General features: G+C 37.4%; 1 protein-coding gene across 8 annotated transcripts in view; it reads right to left on the bottom strand.

Moving 5' to 3' along the window:
- Positions 1-16,977, bottom strand: part of TBC1D4 (TBC1 domain family member 4) — a 244,429-nt gene that overhangs the window by 43,282 nt on the left and 184,170 nt on the right. For 5 of the 8 annotated variants that reach the window (XM_070471565.1, XM_070471564.1, XM_070471561.1 and 2 more), the window contains 3 exons: positions 9,392-9,466; positions 6,130-6,356; positions 176-199 (listed from right to left, as the gene is read on the bottom strand). In XM_070471565.1, the coding sequence (XP_070327666.1) occupies positions 176-199; positions 6,130-6,356; positions 9,392-9,466 (326 nt within the window). Of the gene's footprint in view, positions 1-175; positions 200-4,200; positions 4,366-6,129; positions 6,357-9,391; positions 9,467-16,977 lie in introns of those variants that run through there. The other 3 variants (XM_070471569.1, XM_070471562.1, XM_070471568.1) reach the window with 3 other exon arrangements.

The following is a 16,977-nucleotide window of genomic DNA, read 5'->3' as shown; positions in this document are numbered from 1 at the left end:
ATCATTCATAATCTTTGATTACACCAGGAGTCATTTTTCCCCTACTATATCCCGCTCACATCACCAGAAAGATGGCATGCATGAAGACAGCCAAAACTGATTTTTAAATGAATGGTAATAATCAGCTGGAAGAATTAAAAAATTTGTAAATGAAAATATTTAGACCTCTAATCACCTTGATTCTGAAGCAGTGTCTTGTCTAGTACCACAGGAAAACAAGGAACGGCATTAGCACAGAAAAAGAGTGATGCCCAAAACCAGCATTTAGAATAAAAAGGCATTCCCATAAGACATCAATAAAGTATAAATAATTTCAATATTGTACCATGTGTAATTACACTATTTTTATCAGATAATATGAGAAAACTATAGAACCAAACTATACCACAAAGTACTTATCAGCAAAAACCTATTTTGTCACTGAAAAGTTTTAGAAGTAGATGTAATGACTATCATTTGACCAGTGAATTTCAATATAAATATTTTTTAAATATAGGCTCAAAATCTGAGAAGCAACAATAAGGAGGAAACAGATGCTTGTTTATAAAAGGATATATTATATTTGCTAAATGGATGTTATGTAAATATACCATCCGATTATGCATAATTATATTTCAGCTACTCCACAATGAAATAACGTTAAATTTTTAAGAATTAACTTGAAGGTAAAACAAAACATATATGTACTCCCTTTCCTTTAGCATTTCACTGCTGTACAAATGAACCTACTACTAAGTAAACCAGGATATTAAAAATATCTTGGCTTCTTTTTCTCGGCTTGCTTAACAACAATAATCTACATGTTTTTAATAATTCAAAATAGTGGTCCTGGAGAAGGATGCCTAATCTGAATTTCAAATTTCAAATGATCATGCTCTTTAAATAGTATTTGCTAACCTATGTGCTAACCTACTCTAAATACTTAACTATGAATATTTATAGATCCACACTATGGCTCTAATAAGATATGAGCTACCCAAGTGAAAAGAAAATTATATTACATAGTTTTATAGACCTCTTCCTTTCTGTTCTGAATAGTTGCAGATATCATGGTAATTGTGTGCATATGAAGTTTTCTCTGAAACCAGTGATAATGAGAGATGTAGGAGTTCAGAAATTCCTGGCTTAAAGCCACACTCTTGAATATCTTCATTCTTAGCAAACACACACTGAAGGATTCAGAGTAAAGGGACATGTTATCAGGAATCTATTCACAAATGGCTTAAAATAACAAAATATATATGCATATACGTATGCATGTATGGAAACAGAATGGAAAACAAAACAGAGTGATAAAGCAAATGTGGCAAATGTTAAAAATGGATGAATCTGGATAAAGGGTTAGCAGTTCTCCATAACAGTTTTGCAATTTTCCTATAAATCTGAAGCTATTTTAAAATACTAATTAAAAAAAAAACACTCTCTCCAATCTGTAGTAAATTTATGTCAAAGTGACTAATTTAAGTAAACCTATTAAGAGTGAATTCTGTCCAACAATTTTGCTACTGTGTAGATAGTTACTAACAATGCACAAGTATGTACCAATGTAGACATGGATAATATCCAAGGAGCATGCGTGCATGCTCAGCCACGCAGTGGTGTCCAACACTCTGTGATCCCATGGATGGTAGCCCCCCCGGGATCCTGTGTCCGTGAAATTCTCCAGGCACAAATACTGGAGTGGGTTGCCATTTCCTCCTCCAGGATATCTTTCCGACCCCGGGATAGAACCCGTGTCTCCTGCATCTCCTGCATTCGCAGGTGGATTCTTTACTACTGAGTCACCTGTGAAACCCCTATTCAGGGAGAGTACTCTATAAAAACCAAAAAACTAGAAATAACCTACATGTCCACTGGAAAAGGAATGAATTGTGATGTAGTAAATGAAATACTAGTCAGCAATACAAATGAATAAACTGAAGTACACATAAAAGAATACATCTCATAAACCATTATTCAGTGAAAAAAGCCAGATATGAAAGAATTTATGCTGTATCATTCCATGTATAGAAAGTTCAAAACCAGGCAAAACTACACTATGGTATCTGAGATCAGGATGAGGGGTAGAGATTGGGTGGGAAAATGGGAGGAGCTGCCAGGGTACCAGCAGCATTCCATGTGCTGACTGAGTGGAGTGATGTGGGATGTTCACTCTGTGATAATCCATGGAGCCAGATGCTTACAACTGGCATCATCTTTAATGAAATTCTAAGTGTCTTTTTGGCCTACTGATTCTAAGCTGTCAAATTACAAAACACTGCACCAAAAGGAAACAAAAATATACCAGAAAGTGCTCTCTGATTTTTTAGAATTTCTCAGAACCAAGAAAACACTACAAATTTCAGAAGATAGGATGTTTTTAATGATCCTATGAACTTAAAAGTTCTCCACATGTCTAAATATAGCATTTAAAATAAGATCACCACAAAGAGGGACATTTTTTTCAATGCTCCTATTAGAAGGAGGTCTAGAGGGTTAAGGGAAGCTTGGCACAAGAATAATACATACACTTTAGCAGAAATTAACAACTATAATAATCTTTTATAGTCACTGTTTTTGTACTCTATAACCTATTCACAGCTAATCCTTGACCTTCTTGGTGGCTGTCCCTAATAGTCACCTTCAGACATGGTTCTGCTTCTGGAAGAAAACAGGAATTCTCCAGATGTTCTCTTTAACATAATAGCAGGAAACTGAAAATGAGTATCACTGAAAGTGCTGTATTCTTATCAATAGGTAGAACTATAGGGCTGAGGTAGACTGAAATTTTTAATGTTAACGTGTAAAATGTTTTATCAGTTCTCAATTATCTAAACTATCGTTCTATAAATTCATTGCATATTCCATATACATAATGCAATTTTTATGGCTTTCTTCTTCTCACATAAGGCTGATCCTGTAAAAACCTTTTAAAATCAATTCTTTGTCAACTTCCTTCAATAGAAATTCAATATTTCAGCATAATTTTGTACTAACTCAAAGGACAGTTCAAATTCAAAATTTTATTAATCCAATATTACTTGTCTGCCTTGGGATGAAAAGAGCTTGACATACACGGACAAAAGACATTCAGAGATAATTCAAAGGTTATTATAGTTTAACAAGTCAGTGCACATTGCCTAATTATACTAACTTTTTGAATTCCATATGCCTAAAAGAAAGGAGGACAGAAGAACACCCAAGAAGATTTTAGTGGCATGCAGACTGGTTGACAGCACATATTCCTCTCCTTGACTGCAAGAATTATTAATTAGCAAAAAACAGAAACAATCCAAGTATCCATTAGCAAGAGAATGGATAAATTGTGATGTAGTAAATGGAATACTATACAGCAATAAAAAAGAATGGCTCAAGCTGCACATAAAAATGAATCTCCAGAAAATTCTAAGCCAACAACAACCCCTTGAGAATTTCCAGCTTAATCTACTGCTTTCCAAAGGCTAGAATATCCCACTGAGAATCTGCAAGATCATAAGAATTCAGAATTTCAAAAATTATCTAATGGTAATTCTCAAAAAATCACCACGCTTAATTTTGTATAGTTATAAGAGCAAGGAACAAGATTTAATAGGTTATGCATTTTCAATACTGGGGACAAAAACAAAATAAAACTGAATGTCTACACAATTCAAGAGATCCCTCATGCTGCCAGAAAGAGTTGTTATCAATATGTTCCTGTAGCCATTATGTGACTTACACTGAGATTCAGAAAAGCAAGTCTATGTCATTGAAAAACCAGTGAAACACCTAGGAAATATTCTATATACTTAATAATAAAAATATATAATATCCATTACTTTAGTACAGCTGTTTAAATAAGTGGCTTTATATGTCCAGAGAAGCTAAAAATAAAAAAAGAGAAAGACATGATGGGGGAGGTTCGCTTAGTATGTATTTGCATAGGTCTTGCCCCAAACAAAATAAACCTCAGACTCTGGGACCCAAGGCAAAGAAACACACAAAGAGTACAAAAATATAGTCTCCAAAGTAAGATAAACATGTTATTAAAAAGCTTTGAAACACTGTTTGTAAAGGTTTTCTTCAAATTAACTGGAACTGAAACCAACATATTAGGAACTGATTAGAACAGGCACAACACACAGATGCATTCATGTCACTCAAATTAATTAGCCACTTTTTAGTAACATGTCAGTATATCACTGCAGAAAGGTTGCTTTGCAAACAGGACACTGATCTCACCTGATTTCATTCTCATACTGTGGGGACAGTCTACCTGAATTCTGGTAAAAGCTTTTCAGGAAAGAGGGGGCAGTGAAGGAAGGGGCAGAGAAGGAAGTGTGAAGACTTGGAAGACTGGAGGAAGAAATACACTCCTTGTGCATGCGCCGAGCTGGTGGAAGGATGCTGAGTACAGAAAATACAGCAAATTCGTCTTAAGTTACAGTCTGGAACAATCTTCATTCACTATGAAATAGCATATACACAGGTTCTTGCTATTAATGTAATCAAGGTTGAATTTATATGGAAAAAAATTATATGCATGCAGTTCTCTATTAGATGATGATGACCTGGTTCATTGTTTCTCAAACTGAATTCCTCATCTAGGCAGCGTTTCTCAGCATAAGTGTTTGTCTCTAAAATGCTCTAAAATTTTAGGACAAAATGTGTTTATTTTGACTTGCAAAAGATACTTCAAGGGGAAAAAGTAGGAAAGCACAAATAATTACAGGAAACAAGCTCCAGAAGGAAAAACTGATTATCAGTAGTTCAAAGACTCAATTATTTTAAAGATATAAACACTTCTAAAATTTTAAGAACAACATGTTTGGTTGTTGGGAGTCATCATAATACCTTTGGCTTAATGAATGCTAATGTCCATGTTCTTTCTTGCAGCCTGTGGAATTGTGTAGCCATGGTTTTATCTGAATCCTTAAGTCACCTACAAAGATTTTTTTTCCAGAAGATTCTTTTCATAGCAAATTTTTACCATGATATAAATAGCATCTTCTCATATTGACAGAAATTCTTTGAGTATATACATTACAAAACGTGGAAAACATAAGAAAATACAGACATCATTTATCCTTTAATATTTTAAACTCTTGAAAATAACTTTTCCTGGAAAAAGATATTTAATGCCTTGGGTAAATATAAATGACCATAAAAAATGTTTGCTATATACATGAATACTTAGTTCTTTTTCATAAAAGAAAAATCTGAGGATAATTAGTTCTACTATTTTTATATATCTTAAATATCTTGTTTATAATATGAAATTATTAAACAAAACAATGAGGATTCAATTATATTTTTAAAAGAAATACTGGTAAATTTAATAGCAACTAATTTAAAAATTAATCTTCTTTTTTACTTAGAGTTCTGATTTTATTTTTTTCCCTCTGACTGGAATCCCCATCAAACTATTTCCTAAACCAAACTCATAGGTAAAGAAGAGAAATAAAATTAGTTCTAGGATATAAATTCTGATTTGTACTACACAGTAAGAAGTATAATCATTCTACAATTTTTGCAAACTTTATCATCTCTTATCAAATGCTAAATTATTTTGTAAAAGTATTTCCTAAATATCATGAGATAATTTCTAAAGGATGCTTCCTGTCAATTATGGTATATGCATTCTTCTTTATAAACATCACTTTATTCTAGATAAAATTTTTAACAATTTTCACATTTGGTGATAATTTTTTATGAAATTAAATAACAGCAAAATTTTACCCCATGTATAAAGGTAATATGAGTGATTCTTTTTAACCCTTGTGTTTTTCATTGTAAGCTTACAGGAAGCTCTGCTATGTTATTTTCAAATTTGCTGCTTCATGAACTCCTTCATCAAGGAGACAAGGAGGAACATGTATTGTCAGCAGGTTTTTCAGATAAAACAATGGCATGATACCTTGTTTTCTCCATTTTTTTCTAGGGAAAAAAAAATACTTGCATCCAAAACGTTTGAGCCCTGCTCTTTGGGGGTGCCTTAAAGCTTGCCTGCTTCCCTTAGTGACGAAGGTTTTGATAATTTATTTTTCTGGTCTTCCTGAAAACTAAATACTGGCTACAGCATGAAGTCACAAAAACTCTTGACTCCACAGTGGTCAGAACACAGGGACAGGAGAATTCGGTTCCAGTTTCTGGAGAGAGGCTTGGACTCACCTGCACTGTTCGCTGGAGCTCTGCCTCAGAAGAGGGGAGCGAACCCCATGGGCCTTCCCATCCTGCAAATTCAGCTTCCTCTTCGTGCTTGAAGGTGGGTGGCTGAATGTGTGGGCCCGTCTTCGAAACTGCGGGGAGTCGGAATCCTCCTCAGGGAACGTCTGCCAAGCTGAGGACAGGGGGGAGGCTGGCGGGGTCCCTGGCGGAGAGTCTCCTGGCGAGTAGTCCTGAAAAGCAAGAAGTCAGGCCTTTCTTTCCTACATGGATCATAGCAGACCTGTTCAGACACAGCTCAGAAGGGACAGGGTGTCTCTTCTGCCTCCTGAGTCATGACAAACTGGTGTGTGTGTGTGTGTGTTTTTTTAACTCAATCTATGCTGAAGCCTAATCACTATCACCACAGCCCACTTCTACTGATAAGCAGCTGTAAGACAGCATCCGTAAAGATAGGCCAGAAAGTGAAAGGGATGATAAGAAAAGGTATTCTTCCCTCTCACCCCTTATGGTAAAATGCTACAAAGCTACCGTACTCTTCTCACTGTTACCAGAAAGATGAAAAGAGATCCTGACCAAAAGAGGGTGGAGTCTGTATTCACATATCTACTGATTTCCGTGACATCTCAGTTGCACGCTTCCTGTACTGTCAAACAATATAACAACGCTTAAGTGTCCAAGTCTCATGGCAAATACGTCAGGAAAATAAAATAAAGCCTGTTAAGTATTCTCCCTCACAGTGGATGTTTCTATCTAACTACGTGGTCCCTGAGGTAAAAAAAATTTTAAAGACATGAAAAACAGGAAATGAATGAAAAGTGAGCTATGCCGGAATGCCTCTCATACTGCATGGGTCGACAACATAAATCTTTCAATTTAGACAAGTATGCTGTTTATACTCTCCAGAACAGGCTCCGCTGTAGAAATCTGTAGCTTGATAAACATGGGTTAGGGCTCATGGACTCATAACTGTCCTCAATTCTACCGACAAAAAGTTTAATGAAAATATTTTAGTATTTTTCCATTAAAAACAAATAGGTTGCATCTGCCTCAGGTTACATGTTACAGGAAACAGGAAACCAAACCTAGTGAGAATTGTCTATGAGATAAAGAAGAGACTAATGTTGCAGTTAAAAGGGTTAAACATAGGGGAGGGGGAAGTAACATGAGGAAAGAACAAAAGAAAAAGATCGCCATATAAGTACAGTAATTATATGGTTCCTTTTTCTATGGCTTTGGATCAATAGTTGCTCAAATACTGTCCCCCAAAGTATATACTATCTCCAAACAGTCAAAACCCTGAGAGAACAGCCAAGAATGTGCTCTGTCCCACCAAGAGAAAGTTTCGGTTGAATAGACAGAAATGTCGACTAAAAAAAGATGTACAACTTGAGAGCTGTGAATTAAGTTTTATTTGGGGCAAAATGAAGACTGCAGCCAGAAGCAGCATCTGAGATGTGTGACCTTAAATTCATGGTTTACACCAGGCTATGGTCATTTAAGTTGGGAACGGTTAAATCATACTAAAAATGATCAATCTGGTAATTATGAGTCAAGGCTGGGTACTTTATGAACTATGCCTGTTATTCCCCTTAAAGAGAGTGATTGGTATAGAACTCAGTGGATTTGTGGCACTAATTTATGGCCTTGACATCTACAGGGATGGATATGAAGGTGAAACCTGGGATTCCCATGAATTTTAGGTCATACATGTTAACAAATTAGAGGTAACCCCAACCAATCTATCATTGGTATGATCCCAGTGGGTCAAAGATCTGTATTCTACTAGTATGACCATTTAGCAGCTTTTGTGTGTGTGTGTGCATGTGTCTTCAATGGGGTTAGAGGATGTAATTGACCATATCTAAGCCTTAACAACTTTCATAAGCTTTAAATGACAGTAATCAGGCTATTAGCCTATTGAATTCTGAGATCTTTATGATGAGAAAGGCAGTGCTACATACCTGCAAGGCCATTGACACCTTACAGCATCTCAGGGAGATATCTGTGCTACAATTCAAACAATGCTATATTTTCATACCTGATCAATCCTTTAATGTAACACATTTGATGACTCACATGAAAAATCAGATTTCTGCTTTAAGTGACCCATTCCCTAGTCTTGACGATCTTAAAAAAAAAAAAAAAAAAAAAAAACTGGTTGGTGTGGGAGGCTCATGGCTAAAATATTTACTTTTAATTCCACTAATGTTATTAATTATACCATTAGTATTTTGCTTGTTTACAAGATTATTATTTCTTGTATTGCTAAGTGTATGGCTGAGCCTCCAATGAAAATGATGACTAGACTTGAAGCAGTTGATCAAATGTATAGCTCAATATATGATCAATGATTGTAACAGTGTAACTCTAGGTATGAAAAGATGCAATGAGAGGGAATACTTTCCTGGACCGTAACTAGAAGACAGGTGTCCAGAGATCTGTAACTATTAAGACCTAGTCCAGGAATAGCCCAATGAGTGTCTTAGGAACAAAAACCTTCTTCAGAACTGGGAACAAGCCTTCCCAGCAATGCGGGACAAAATGGTCATGAAATGCCCCTTAAAATATGGTCGGATTTATGACCACAAGGGGGCCGTGTCAACTACAAATTGGCACTTACCACCAGCATTGCCAAGGACTGAACAACAAAGGCATTTGCCATCTGCCTCAATGGAGATTGAACCCCAGGCTGCTAGAGCTGCTGACCTTCAACACCCCCCGAGGGAGGTCAGGGTGGAGTGAGGCGCTCTGTGCTCCAGGGAATTGGGTGGGACAGGTCTTTAGATAGTTGGATGTTTTTTGGAACAGATTTTATGATCTCAATCCTTGCATCTCCTCATATCTAGAGAAGCACTAAATCACCCTTATGGTGACATCAGATCTTCCTGACTAACAAAAATCCTTTTGTAAAATGAGTGCTTCATGGTATTGAACTCCCCCTTCACCAAAACCTTATATATCGACTTTCCCCCACTGCTGCTTTGGAGCATCTCTCAGAGCTATCTGAGATGCTGCCTCCCAGGCTGGAGTCCTCATTTTACCCCAAATAAAACTTAACCCACAACTCTCAAGTTGTACATCTTTTTTCAGTCGACGGAAACGAGCTAATATACAGAATCTTCTTTGAAATAATAAAGGCTCATGAGTTATTTTTTAGAAGTCATAAAGGACTCATAACAAAATAACTAAGCAGGCATAATACCATATTAATGTTTGTTTTTGCCAAGTTGCAATAGCAGAAAAAAGGAGAGCTCTACTTACATACCTTCTCTGAAGCAACACTGTTGGATCGTTCAAAGCTGTCCACACTTCCAAGCCGACCTCTCATTCTGTTAGCTCCCTGTGTGAAGAGAATAAAATTAAATCATTCACATGGTTCAAATTTTTACATTAAAATTATAAAAGGCAGCTATCCATTTGTGTTAACATGAATCCACCCTTTGGGGGTTCACTCAAATTTGTTGGCAGCACTGGTCATAGCAAACACCCTCTTCCAACAACAAAAGAGAAGACTCTACACATGGACATCACCAGATGGTCCATACAGAAATCAGACATTATATTCTTTGCAGCCAAAGATGGAGAAGCTCTATACAGTCAGCAGAAACAAGACCGGGAGCTGACTGTGGCTCAGGTCATGAACTCCTTATTGCCAAAGTCAGACTTCAAAATTGAAGAAAGTAGGGAAAACCACTAGACCATTCAGGTATGACCTAAATCAAATCCCTTACAATTATACAGTGGAAGTGACAAACAGATTCAAGGGATTAGATCTCATAGACAGAGTGCCTGAAGAACTATGGACGGAGTTTGTGATACTGTACAAGAGGCAGTGATCAAGACCATCCCCAAGAAAAAGAAATGAAAAAGGCAAAATGCTTGTCTAAGGAAGCCTTACAAATAACTGAGAAAAGAAGAGAAGTGAAAGGCAAAGGAGAAAAGGAAAGATATACCCATTTGAATGCAGAGTTCCAAAGAATAGCAAGGAGAAATAAGAAAGCCTTCTTCAGTGATCAATGCAAAGAAATAGAAGAAAACAATAGAATGGAAAAGGCTAGAGATCTCTTCAAGAATATTAGAGATACCAAGGGAACATTTCATGTAAAAATGAGCACAGTAAGGGACAGAAATGGTATGGACCTAACAGAAGCAGAAGATGTTAAGAAGAGGTGACAAGAATACACAGAACTGTACAAAAAAGATTTTCATTACCCAGATAATCATGATGGTGTGATCACTCACCTAGAGCCAGATATCCTGGAATGTGAGGTCATGTCGGCCTTAGGAAACACCACTATGAACAAAGCTAGTGGAGGTGATAGAATTCCAGTTGAGCTATTTTAAATCCTAAAAGATGATGCTGTGGAAGTGCTGCCCTCAACATGCCAGCAAATTTGGAAAATGCAGCAGTGGCCACAGGACTGGAAAAGGTCACTTTTCATTCCAATCCCAAAGAAAGGCAATGCCAAAGAATGTTCAAACTACTGCACAATTTCATTCATCTCACATGCTAGCAAAGTAATGCTCAAAATTCTCCAAGTCAGGCTTCAACAGTACGTGAACCATGAACTTCCAGATGTTCAAGCTAGAATTAGAAAAGGCAGAGGAACCAGCGATCAAATTGCCAACATCCACTGGATCATTGAAAAATCAAGAGAGAGTTCCAGAAAAATATCTACTTCTTTATTGACTATGCCAAAGCCTTTGACTGTGTGGATCACACCAAACTGTGGAAAATTCTTAAAGAGATGGGAATACCAGACCACCTGACCTGCCTCCTGAAAAATTTGTATGCAGGTCAAGAGCAACAGTTAGAACTGGACATGGAAAAACAGGCTGGTTCCAAATCGGGAAAGGAGTTCATCAAGGTTGTATACTGTCACCCTTCTTATTTAACTTACATGCAGAGTACATCATGAGAAATACTGGGCTGGGTGAAGCACAAGCTGGAATCAAGACTGCCAGGAGAAATATCGAAAACCTCATATATGCAGATGACACCACATTTATGGCAGAAAGTGAAGAAGAACTAAAGAGCCTCTTGATGAAAGCAAAAGAGGAGAGTGAAAAAGTTGGCTTAAAACTCAACATTCAGAAAACTAAGATCATGGCATTTGGTCCCCTCACTTCATGGCAAATAGATGGGGAAACAGTGGAAAGAGTGACAGATTTTCTTTTTGGTGGCTCCAAAATCACTGAAGCCATGATATTAAAAGACGCTTACTCCATGGAAGAAAAGTTATGACCAAACTAGACAACATATTAAAAAGCAGAGACATTCCTTTGCCAACAAAGGTCCGTCTCGTCAAGGCTATGTAGTCATGTACGGATGTGAAAGTTGTACTATGAAGAAAGCTGAGCACAGAAGAATTGATGCTTTTGAACTGTGGTGTTGGAGAAGACCCTTAAAAGTCCCTTGGACTGCAAGGAGATCCAACCAGTCCATCCTAAAGGAAATCAGTCCTGAATATTCATTGGAAGGACTGATGCTGAAGCTGAAACTCCAATATTTTGGCCACCTGATGTGAAGAACTAATTCATTGGAAAAGACCCTGATGCTGGGAATGATTGAAGGCGGGAGGAGAAGGGGACAAGAGGATGAGATGGTTGGACGGCATCACTGACTTGAAGGACATGTGTTTGAGTAAGCTCTGGGAGCTGGTGATGGACAGGGAAGATTGGCATGCTGCAGTCCATGGGGTCGCAAAGAGTTGGACACGACTGAGTGACTGAACTGAACTGAACTGATTAACAGCCATTCCAGCAAGATAAATAGAACTGTTCACCATCTATTTCCGTTATTTCTAAATCAGCCATCAGAGAACCAAATACTCAGACCAAGCTACTGAAGTGACTTTGTTTACAAGGTTAAACATTATTCACATATGAGAGAGGACCATGAACTTGATGTCACATACAGATAAACACACATGGAAAGTAAAGCAGAACAAACCACAACAGTTATAAAGACAATGGTTTATTACATACAGCTCCCTATAAACTAGATCATAACTTACATTATAGGATGATAATAAGCACAGGCTAAAAAAAGAAAGTTGCATCCTAAAATGTATGGATTTATTTTCATTCATTATTCCATAAAACAAAACTATTTCAGGAAAGCATTTCCCTCCAGAAGACACTAGATAAAAGTCTTTTTTGATATTGGAGAATTGGTTCTTGACTTTCTTTTTACACAGTCCCTTCATATGGATTTCACAGATGATCTGAGAAAAGAACCAAAGAGATAATCTCATCTATTTCCCTAACTTTACATAGGAAGAAACTGAAGACAAGTATTGAAGGAAAGAAGATGGAAATGCAGGTTGGGAACCACATCACATAAAAGGTCTTAGGAGACATAATAACAGACTAAGAAGTTCTACATAACTAAAACACATGGGAAAGTTCTGAAAAGAATAACTAGAAATACATCAAGTCGGTGTGATAGTGACTCTGCACAATGAAAAAACATACAATATTTTTATAAAGTTGTACAATATTAAAGAGTGTCTCCAAACATTCTTGGGTTTCATTTGCTGGGGAGGGAAAAGGCATTAAGCTTCACTTTAATTTTTAATCAAAGAAATGGCAACCCACGCCAGTATTCTTGCCTGGAGAATCCCGTGGACAGAGGAGCCTAGCGGGCTGCTGTCCATAGCGTTGCACAGAGTTGGACATAACTGAAGCGACTTAGCAGGCATGCATGCAATACCTACATAAAATTTCAAAAGTCAAACTGGGGACTTCCCTGATGGTCTAGAGGTTAAGAATCCACCTTCCAATGCCAGGGACACAAGTTTGATCCCCAGTTGGGGAACTAAGATCCCACAACGCCAAGGGGCACCTAAACCCACGTATCACAACTGGAGAGGCCACCATGTGCTTCAACGAAGACCCAGCACAGCCAAAAAAAAGGTCAAACTGTACTACAAAACTTATAAAGCACAATCACCAGATCTGTCTCTCACATACTGAATCCCATTCTTCAAAAGTAAGCACTTGAAATTAAATTTATGTTAATGCTTCTGTTGTTCAGTTTACTAAATTACAGTTGTTGTTCAGTCGTCGTGTCCAACTCTTTGCAACCCCATGGACTTGCAGCACGCCAGGCTTCCCTGTCCCTCACCATTGAATCGGTGATGCCTTCCAACCATCTCATCCTCTGTCATCCCCTTCTCCTCCTGCCTTCAATCCTTCCCAGCATCAGGGTTTTTTCCAATGAGTCAGCTGTTTGCATCAGGTGGCCAAAGTATTGGAGCTTCAGGCACTATGTATTGACCTCCTACTCTGGAAGATGAGACTTTAGAATTCTAACTTCATTACCCATCACCATACACAATTCTCTCTTCCCTTCTTTTCCCAGTAGACTTAGATCACAAGTTTCAGTTAAACTGATATTTCCTTCTTAGATTTTTATGGCCTTGTAAATACTGTCTGCACCTGAGCTACACACATATTTCACAATTAATACAATTCACATCAGTTAGTCACCTGAAATGTGTGAAAGTGTTAGTCATTCAGTTGTGTCCAACTCTTTGCAATCCCATGGACTGTAGTCCAACTCCACCAGCCTCCTCTGTCCATAGAATTCTCCAGGCAAGAATACGGGAGTGAGTAGCCATTCCCTTCTCCAGAGGATCTTCCCGACCCAGGGATTGAACCCAGATCTCCTGCATTGAGAGCAGACTCTTTACCATTTGAACCACCAGGGAAGCCCTATAACTACCTAAACAATCACTAATTTATTACTACTAATTTATTTATCATTTATTTATCACCAACAGGGCTTCCCAGGTGGTGCTAGTCATAAATAACTTGCCTGCCAGTGTAGGAGATATAAAGGAGGCAGGTTCAATCCCTCGGTCAGAAAGATCTTCTGGGGGAGGGAATGGCTACCACTCCAGTATTCTTGCCTGGAGGATCCCATGGACAGAGGAGCCTGGAGAGCTACAGTCCATGGGGTCGCAGAGAGTTGGACACAACTGAGGCGATAACACCAACAAACCACATTATGGGCATCCATCACATAATCCATCAATTACATTTTTTCTTTCTCTTTGAGCAAACCATTTTTGAGACTTCTGTCTTCCTGTCCCAGTCTGGACTGGTAGAAATTCAGGTTTGCCAAACAGATGTTTCCAGTATTCTCCTTCACTATCAACCTAGAAATTTCCTTTGATGCTATCCTATGTTGAAATTTCTGTTTCCCTGGGCCATGTCTTCCTCTTTTTCAGCTTACTTCTTCATTTTAGTGGAACATAGATTCCAGGTGCTTTCTGAGAAAGGGAGACTGGGAAGTATTTTTTTTAATTTATCAGCATATGTCTGTAAATGCCTTTGTTCTTTATTTATACTACATTAATAGTTGGGCTGAATACAGTTCTGCTTGGAAACATTCCTTCAGGCTATGTGAGCACTGCTCAAGCGTCTTCTGGTATAGAAGTCTAATGTCATTGTGATTCCTGACCCGTACTACCCTGTTATTTCTCTATGGAGCAGAATCTAAGTTGACCCTTGGGCATTATGAAATTTCACAATGAAGTGCCTTGGCATGGCTTTGTTCCGTCTTTCTATTGTGTATTCCCTGAGTCCATTAAATTTTGAAACATGTCCATTAGCTCTGAGAAATTTTTTAAATGATTTCTATGAAAATTTCTGCATGTATTTTCTTTCTGGAACTCCTACCCCTTGGCTTTTGGACCTCCAGACAGATTCTTTAACTGTTTACATTGTTCTCTTCTTTTCCATTTCTTTCTCACTTTGCCTTACTTTCTGGAAGATTTTTTTCAACTTAGATTCATGGCCTCCTATTGAATTTCTCTTTTAATGTTCACTATCAGAAAGTTATAAAAGTTCTGTTCTTAACTGACTCTTTTGTATTTATGGTAGCCCATCTTGTCTCATAGAAGCAATACTTATGTGTATATATATCACATATATATAAGTGTCTATATATATCAATTACAGTTTTCTACCTCTGGTGGCTCTGTCAATACCAACTATATCAATCATAAAACTAATAGCTGCATCTAATATTACCAAATGCTTACCATGTGCCATGTATTATGTACTCTATCATGCATTACCTCATTAATTCCCACAACAGTTCTAATGAAGTAGATACTTAATTTGGCTCAACTTTATAGATAAGGAGACTGAAGTTCTGATAGCTGAAGCAGCCAATATTTACACAGTTAAAGAACTGAGCAGCAATTTGAATTCAGAGAGGACAACTTTAAAGTGAGGCTCTTGAGCTCAATACTACTTCCTAAAAATAGAGCTTTGTGAAAGTAAAATTACGAATAAAATCAATCAGCCTACATTAGTTGTGTTATTTTGTAAATGTCCTAGAATTTGATCAAGGCTCTTTCAGTTCTTCAGTTCTATACTATAATATGACATACTTCCAATGATAAACTATACATGTGGCTGATAAATTATGGGGTTCGAGTTTGTGGGCAAGAAAAATGGGCCATGTTGCTTTCTGCTATTTTTTTAGCTGCTACTTATATGCCAACCTGCCTGGTTATTTCAAACAGGCTATTTGCTCACCATAGAGAATGCATTCAGATGGATATCAAACCATTTCCATCATTAAAAAGCATTGTCACACATATTATTCGTAGGAGTGTTTTATCCACAAGTTTTTCTTAAACACAAAGAAAAATAAACTTACTTTAAAATTTACTCTACCACAATTGTTAAATCACACATTTTAACAAATAAGGACAATGGCTATTACTCTGAAGAAAACGTAAAATAAGGACTTTTTTCGGACTCACACTTTGTATTAATAGACAGTCCTCTTTTAGAAAATATGCATGTAATAATTAATATATTAGTAAATATTCCTCTTTTGAAAAACTTCAATTTGAGAAAAAGCAACAGACAAACAACAAGCATACAAGACTCCATCCTCTCATCTTTGAACAGACAGCTTTTTCAGTTTTACTACATTATGATTTAGTAACGCATGTGTCAAGCCTTTTCCTTTGGACTCACTTTTTAATTGTTTATAGACTGAGCTTTAAAGCATTTTGAAAATGTATCCTATTTCATAAATAGCTATAGTTCATTAAATGTAATATTCCAACATTTAAAAATAGCAGCAATTATGAGCCAAACTATGACTGGAGGGTCAACTTTCTACTATATCACTCAGAGAGAAAAATAAATAAATAAACTGACAAGTTTTAGAAGTAGGCAAAACCCATTTTCCATGTAACCTCTGAAACAACATGGTTAGCTGCCAGCCTTTCCAAGAAGTCCATTCTTCTGCATATGTTGCAAGTAAGACCTTGTTAGGTCACATAATTTATGGCATTTGGCAGCACTTTAGGACACAAAAGCCACAGTATCCACCTTGACCAGAATAGACCGGCAGTGCCCTTGCTGGAAATTCATTACAGCTGATCAAGGCTATGGAGCGGCACTTCAAAGTCAGTTACGTAAGTACTGTGTGGAATGCCAAGGTACTCAGTAGGATAATATCCTTGTGTCATTTGTCAATGACAGGTTCCAGGGCTTACCACTGCTCTATGTACCACCTCACATTCACAGTGAGACAGTTCCCTAACACTGACATTTCATCCTCACGGCAGTGGGCCCTAATCAGAACGGATGGGAAATGTTTTCCCATTTCACAAGTGGAGAAAAAACTGTTTAGAAAAGGTAAATAATTTGTCCAAGGTCATAAATATAAAACGTGCTTGGGCAAGATCTTGAATTCAGATCCCCTGACCACCCCATAAATGATCAGTCTACTAAAATTCTCACTAAACACTATGGGAGAGAGGGAGAAAAGGAGAGAGGGGAGGACTGAGAGAGAAAGAAAGAACCTAACTGATT

This window comes from Odocoileus virginianus, chromosome 8, assembly GCF_023699985.2.
Source record: "Odocoileus virginianus isolate 20LAN1187 ecotype Illinois chromosome 8, Ovbor_1.2, whole genome shotgun sequence".
NCBI lineage: Eukaryota > Metazoa > Chordata > Mammalia > Artiodactyla > Cervidae > Odocoileus > Odocoileus virginianus.
Note: the sequence above shows the minus strand (reverse complement) of the source record. Positions and strands in the feature narration are given on the sequence as shown.